This window comes from Rosa chinensis, chromosome 6, assembly GCF_002994745.2.
Source record: "Rosa chinensis cultivar Old Blush chromosome 6, RchiOBHm-V2, whole genome shotgun sequence".
In the NCBI taxonomy this organism is placed as follows: domain Eukaryota; kingdom Viridiplantae; phylum Streptophyta; class Magnoliopsida; order Rosales; family Rosaceae; genus Rosa; species Rosa chinensis.
The window spans coordinates 9,922,388-9,929,928 of NC_037093.1; the positions used below are offsets into that span (position 1 = coordinate 9,922,388).

At 40.2% G+C, this 7,541-nt stretch overlaps 1 protein-coding gene across 1 annotated transcript; it reads right to left on the reverse strand.

Moving 5' to 3' along the window:
- Window positions 1–1,270: 1,270 nt before the first annotated feature.
- LOC112170789 lies at window positions 1,271–1,885 on the reverse strand. Its single transcript, XM_024308086.1, has one exon. The coding sequence runs from the start codon at window positions 1,883–1,885 to the stop codon at window positions 1,271–1,273; it is 615 nt and encodes a 204-aa protein (XP_024163854.1).
- Between the last annotated feature and the right edge of the window lie 5,656 nt (window positions 1,886–7,541).

Genomic DNA, 7,541 nt, shown 5'->3' on the forward strand with positions numbered 1-7,541 from the left:
GGGAGATGCAGACATTAGGGGGAGATGTCTACATGTATGGTCTTAAAACGTGAAAGGTGTGTTGTGCTATTTTCCCCCTTCGACTTAGGTTATTTTTGTCCCATTGGGTTTTTGTTACTCGTAAATGTTTTTAATGAGGCAACGAGAGGAGTACCACGTTTGGGCAACACAAGGGGGAGTGTTCAAGTAAATCTAGAATATGTGTCTGACCCAAACTCTAGGTTACTTGACCTAGTTGCAATAAGGTTTTGAATTAGAGATATTCTCGGAGATATTCATAGATATTCGATTAATTGTACAGTTATATTTTCTTGTATAACTCTGATTATATGTTTTGTAATCCTCTATATAAAGAGGCCCCTATTATCAATGAAAATACGACTCAATTCTCTCCCAATTTAGTTTTCCTTAAACAAGGATAATATTTGTCATTTATAACTAAAAATTGAGTGAAATGTCTTATATACCCTTAGTTTTAATGGAGAAGTGATGGAAAATGGACAGAGATATGAAGTTGATCAATTTTTATAAGTCTAGGTATACCTCTTTGATCACTTTTGACAATTTGGTATTATTCTGTCCGGTGCAAGAAAATTTTGACGTAGTGGTGATAAAAACTCTTTTTAAAACCCAAAAAGTGTATTTTATGTTATCCAGCCATTCATTGGTGTTGGTGCAAGTGCACGTCGGTGTTCTGAATACTCCCTTCATATTGCACCTTCGTTCCCTGTTAAAAATTCATTCTTCATCTTCAGTAACAAACATTAAATCTTTAACTACTCCAAGCAGTGTAAATTTTCTGAAAGACGAAAGTGCTTTTGCCTTCATGTCATGACATACGTCTTTGTTAATAAACGTAAACCTTTAACTACGCCAAACAAAGTAAATTCTATAATAGCCGAAATTGCTTTAATCTTCATGTCATTGACTTATACGTTAATAAACATTTTACATGGTATGTACCCATAAATTAGCACGTGTAAAAAGGTCTTAAGTATGTATTGCGCTACCATACTTTATTGGGGTATAATGATTTAATTTTTTTTTAGTAGAAACAACAATTTTTCCTCACTCCTCCCATGATGCCAATGGAATTTAAAACTGTAATTTCCACAATATCGATTATTTTAAATAATCAACATGCTAAAACCTACGGAGTCTAATGGTAGTTTTCCTTAATTTCATGTTGTCATGTTATTGTGAAAAAAAAACATTTGTATTTGTACCTTTTTTTTTTTTTGAATCAAGGAAATGACTATATTAAGAGGCACTAGCCAGAATGGTTACAATCATACTGCAGCATATCTGCAATGCAGTTTGGAGGTCTGGTATAGCAGAAACAATTTTCCCTAGCCTCAAATGCAATACAAGCAAGCCTATGTGCCACTCCATTACAGGTTCTTGGAGTATGACTAATTGTTACACTGCAAAATGACAGCAAAATAGTTTTGATATCATCAATTAAGCCACCTAGCACAGTCACATTATGAGTAGCATTGGAAATATCATAGGTAGCCTCCAAGCAACCCGTCTCGAGCACCACATTATCAACTTGCATAAACTGAAGCAGTTGGAGCCCATCTTTAATGGCCATCAGCTCAGTGTGTTTGGCAGTGTTAACATTGTTCACTGGAGTTGCAAATGCAGCTCTAAATCTTCCTATGTCATCTCGGAGAACACCTCCAAGGCCACCAGTTACTTGGTTGGGAAGATAACTACCATCCACATTTAACTTCCATTTTCCATCTGGATCTAGTTGCCATCTCTGTCTGGATTTGTTCCCTACAGGTTTAGACACTTGTTGTGCGTGTCCGAACTCAACGAGCCAAGCTGTTGCACTTAAAAAGATATCATGTGTCGATTGAGAGGTGCCATTCCAGACCATATTATTTCTATTCCTCCAAAGGGCCCATAGAACTATTAAAAGGTGATCAATTAGCTCCTGCTTAAATTGTGAAGCATGATCGATCATCCAATCTTTGAATTGTACCTGAGGTAGCAAGCTACCCCCCAGATTGAAAGGGGGCGATGCAAGAACAGATGAAGCAGTAGGACAATGACAGAGAATATGAGTAATGTCTTCAAATCTGTGAGGACAAAGTGGACATGTAGTGACAGGACCAGCCCCAGATTTCACCCTGAAATCCGAAGTGACCCTGCGGGACTCATCTTAGAAGAAATTCTACCAAAAATTTGGCGGAACTTCCCCTAAAATGGGCTACCCAAACTTGTACAAAACATTTACACTTCTCAATCAATTCATCCTTATGCTCCTGGAGCCACCCTGCTCCCCAAATCAACATCAGTCTCCAATTCCCAAAACACACATCTCAACTCGAATAGCATAAATCTCATAGGTAATCAGAGCAATTCTAACAGAAAGGTATAAGAGGAAAACCTAATTCAAAGGCAGATGTGGAAGCCATGCTGTTGACTATGCCTCAACCCGTGTACGCCCGACCTCAACCAATTCGCCTGTAAACTGGGCATTTGAAACCGAAGGGCCCAGGAGAAAGTACATAAAATACGTTAGCGTGAGTGGACAAAAATAAACAATTTTTAAACTAAATGGATTTTATATTTTCCCACATTTATTTCCTTAAAAACTCTCGATGCATGCAACGATTTAGAAAACAAATCACGAGAAGCTCCGTTCAAGAAAAACCGACTAGCCCCGCTAGTCACAAACAACTGAGAGGAAAGATCGAAACTCTGATACTCAACAAGATAAGACCAGCCCCGCTGGTTACACGGAAATCAGACTAGGCCCCGCTAGTCGAGAAATGATAGGATATGGGGAATAGATATCACCATACGGGCAATGGAGCCTCTCAGGCTCTACCTACCCTCAACTGCCACTCACACATAGATTGTGCAAGGAGGAGAACTAATAACCTCAACTTCCACTCACACATAGATTGTGCGAGGAGGAGACCAAATAACCTCGACTGCCACCCACGTGAGGAGGAGAATAAATCACCTCTACTGCCACTCACCAACACAAAGTAGGTGAGGAAGAGAATAAATCACCTCTACTGCCACTCACCAACACAAAGTAGGTGAGGAGGAGAACAAGCTACCTCAACTGCCACTCACCAACACAAAGTCAGTGAGGAGGAGACCTAATCACATAACCCGCGTATGGTGAGGAAAAATCATCGAAAACCAGTAAATCCATGTAGCTTCCCCACATTTCTCACGAGATAGAAACCATGTATTCAACGACGTGACCCCGCACGCCAAGATTACTCTCAATCTCAAAATGGATAAGTGAGAAATAGGAATAAATCGACGGCGTGTCCCACACGCCCAGATATTCTCAAATCCGTAACCAAGACCGGAAATTAGTATAGGTAAATCCTATTTCCAAAAATCTCTCAAAATCTCCAAGAAGCCAACCAAATCCAAAATCCTTAATTAGGCATTCCCGATGCCAAAATTGAAAGTCAATAAACAATTGAGAATATCCAACTCCATTGAAACTCATCTTAAAAATCTTCCAGGAACTTAACTCGGTGATTAGGGATATGCTTAATTCCAGAAATTTACCTCGGAAATAAGAAATTCATCAAATAATATTATAAATCAAAACCAACCTTTGAAACTCATTATTGAAAGCAAATCCATGATATAATTCGAAATCAATTTCCAAAAATTAATTCATTTCCTCAAAAAGTAATATGAATAATCACTAGAGCATTATTTAAGAAAATAAATGCATGCATCGCTATTTAAAACAAAAGTCCACTCACAGTACTATTCCGACGATCACGCATTCGTGTTCCGTCATCGAGCCATAGCTCGGTACGTCGTCCTGTACACAATTATATTCCGTGAATAATTCTTCAATAATTTAATGCAATTCCTAAAATCAATTCCTCATAATTTCACCTCCCAATTCTCCTCGGATTTAGCCCAAATTATACCACTAATACCAAATAGTTAATTTAAAGGTTCCAAGGAAGAACCGTGAGATATCCGACGGTCAGATTCTCGTAATTCGATAATCGAAACCCTAAACTTCAGAAATTCATAATTAATTCCAAGTTTCTCCAAAAATCACCAAACTTCACATACAAGCTCTACACAATTTATAGGATTTAATGGGCTAAAAACCGGAATTAAAACACTGTCCTACATGCCTCCATGCGCCACCAACAGTGGCAGAGCGTGGGCCCCACACGCCACCGGCAACCACCTCCGATGGCCACCAAAATTTGGCAGTACCCTCTACTCAACAAACCCAACCTCTTTCTCAACTACAACAAGTTCCAATTTTACCTGGAAGAGCTCCAATTTGGCCGGTGAAAAATTTCCAGAAATTCCAAGAACCCTAGAAATTGAAATTGTTAATTCGACCTCTACACTGCAAATTGAAATGAAAGACCTTAGGGGAAATGATCTATGTCAAAAACCGAACCTTCGACGCCAATTTGGTTGCCGGAGACAGCCGAAATTGGAAAATATCGGCGTTGACTCAAAACTACTACAGTGACCGTCCTCTTCTTCTCGTTGCTGCACCTTCCACAGTTCATATCAAGCTACGAAACGAACCCAGAAATGAAGAGAAGGAAGAGAGCTTTCCAATGACATCTTATACGTCAAAATCCGTCGCCGGATGGAGGAGTTATGGCCGGAAGAAGGTGAAGAGGTCGGAGAGGAAGAGAGAATCGGGGAGAGGGCTCGGTAAGTTTCCGAAAATGGAAACTTACTACAGTAACTCGGCTATTTATAGAAAATTACCATGAACAGTAACTTTAGTATTTTGGCCATAACTTTTGCATATGAACTCCGATTTTTACGTACCACATATGCACGCGCTCGGTTTAACGTCCTCTACAACTTTCATGAAGAACATTTTCTCAAATTTTGACCCGAACAAAAAGTCATATTTTAGGGCCACTAAAAGTATCGAAACGACGGTAAAAGTGAAAGTAGTTGTCGTTTACCGTCCAAATGACTAGTAAACGGGTAAGTGAAGATACGGGATGTTACATGTAGTCTCTCCTTGAAAACCCTTAGTTGTCAACTTGATTCGAGTGGGAAATAAATCATTACATGCCCACCATATACAAATTTTCACTTTACCCGGAACTTGTGCCTTCCACAACTTCTTCCACAAACCCTGAAAGGGATCCCCATTAGAAGTGGATGCAAGGGCATTACCAAGCACTGAGGCTCTGGCAATCCAGTATGCAGTCTTTACCGAGTAGAATCCTCTTTTCTTTAGGCTCCAAAATAGTATATCCGCCATTTGTTTGCTACTAAGCGGTATGCACAAGATACTTTGTGCAACAGCTAGCACAAATGTTTGATTAATAAGATCTGATTTCCATGTTCTTCTGTCATTGTCAATGAGTTCATGAACAAACTCAAGGTCACAACCAGGTGGTCTTTGGACCTAAAATTGTTGGCATCCCGGAATCCATTTGTCATTCCAAATGTGCACTTGTGCTCCATCTCCCACACGCCATTGCACTCCAGCTTTGAGCACCGGCCTTCCTTGCAGTATACTTCTCCAAGAGAAGCTAGGGGCTTCACCAAGCTCGGCCTCCCAAAAGGAATAGTAGGGGTGATATCTAGCCTTGTACACTTGAGCAATAAGTGATTGTGGATTAGAGACAAGTCTCCACCCCTTCTTAGCTAGCATTACAAGGTTATATGCATAGATGTTTTTGAAGCCCATTCCTCCTTCATGTTTAGTGAGACAAAGCTTTTCCCAACTCCGCCAATGTATCTTTTTCTTTTCCTCCGTGTCACCCCAAAAGAAAGAAGCACAAAGCTGATGAATATCATCACATAAACCTTTGGGTAAAAGGTAACAATTCATAGCGTATAGGGGCATGGTTTATGCCACTGCCTTAATGAGAATTTCCTTGCCCGCACTACTAAGAATTTTTGACTTCCAACTGATGAGTTTCTTTGAGAGCTTCTCTTTGATATATGCAAAGATTTTAGTTTTCGATCTACCCACTCTCAAAGGCAGCCCCAAGTATCGGTCATGTTCTTTGACACCCTTAACTTCAAGAATAGCAGCCAATTGCCTTTGTTCTTCTTGTGGTACATTGTTACTAAAAACAACGCTGCTTTTTTGGAAGTTAACTTTCTGCCTAGAAGCTTGCTCATACACATCCAGAATATGTATGTACTGATAACACTCTTCAGCATTTGCAGTGCCCAAAAGAAAGCCATCGTCGGTAAAGAGTAAATGGTGTAGAGTTGGAGCTTGAGGAGCCATTTTCAAATCGGCAACAACATTTTCTGTCACAGCTTTGCTGATCAATGCCGACAATCCTTCAGCACAAAGGATAAATAAATAGGGTGACAAGGGATCTCCTTGCCGAATACCTCTAGTAGGAGTAATTTGTGGAGATGGATTACCCTGAAAAAGAATAGAGTACGTAACAGAAGTGACACACCTCATAACCATCTGAATCCACTCCGGAGAAAAGCCCAACTTGGACAGAATAGCCTGCAAGAAACTCCATTCAAGACAATCATACGCTTTACTAATGTCAAGTTTCAAAGAAAAGAAAGCTGTTTCTTGTTGTTTTAATTGATGCATAAAATGTGCCACCTTTGTAGCCACTAGAGAGCTATCCAAGATCAGCCTGCCCGGAACATAAGCACTTTGGAGAGGAGAGATAATATCAGACAAGCACATCTTGAGTCTATTACCTACCACTTTGGAGCCAATACGACAAATGACATTGCATAGTGCAATTGGTCTAAAATGGGCAGCCTCCTTTGGATCTTTCATCTTCGGAATTACGCAGAGATGAGTATAGTTGGACTCCGGCCAGATTGCTTCTGTTTCAAGGAAGCCATGTACCGCCAAACACACATCCTGACTCACAATATGCCAATACTTTTGATAAAAGAACGGTGACATCCCATCTGGACCTAGGCTCTTGGACGGATGCATTTGGAAGAGTGCCCCTTTTATTTCATCATCAGAGTATGGTTTTTGAAGCTCATTGTTTATGGGCGCTGTAACCTTGCATGGGGTAGCAACACCTGCTGTAAGGCCGTCAGATTGACACCTTCAGTAGAGAAAACAGTCGTAAAATTTTCCATTAAGAGTTGTTAGATTTCTGATGGTGCATATTTCTATTCCCCACTTTCATCCAACAAACCCTCGATCATGTTTCAGCTTCTCCGATTACTGGCACGTCTATGGAAGAAGGCCGAGTTTCTATCTCCATCTCGAAGTCGCAGAGATCTTGAACGTTGTTTCCAGTACCTCTCCTGCAAAGAAAGCAGCTGGCTATATTTCACATGCAACTGACGTTGCTATTCATATTGTTGAGTAGAGAAAGGTTGTTGCATTATGTCATTCAATTTTTCCTGAATGATTCTTATCTCAACCTTCTGTTTGTCAAAGTCCGTCATGTGCCACTTCATGAGCCTTTTACCTGCAGATTGGATTTTGTAGCCTAATTGCTTTAGGGCATTACCTGTGGTAGGTCTGGAAAAATCCCGTTGAATAATATTGGAGCACTCTTCCCTTCCATGCCATATTTCTTCAAAACGGAAGCGCT

What these genes read in the sequence shown, in the direction of transcription:
- LOC112170789 (XM_024308086.1), bottom strand. Translation starts at nt 1,885, where the DNA reads ATGGTCTGGAATGGCACCTCTCAATCGACACATGATATCTTTTTAAGT.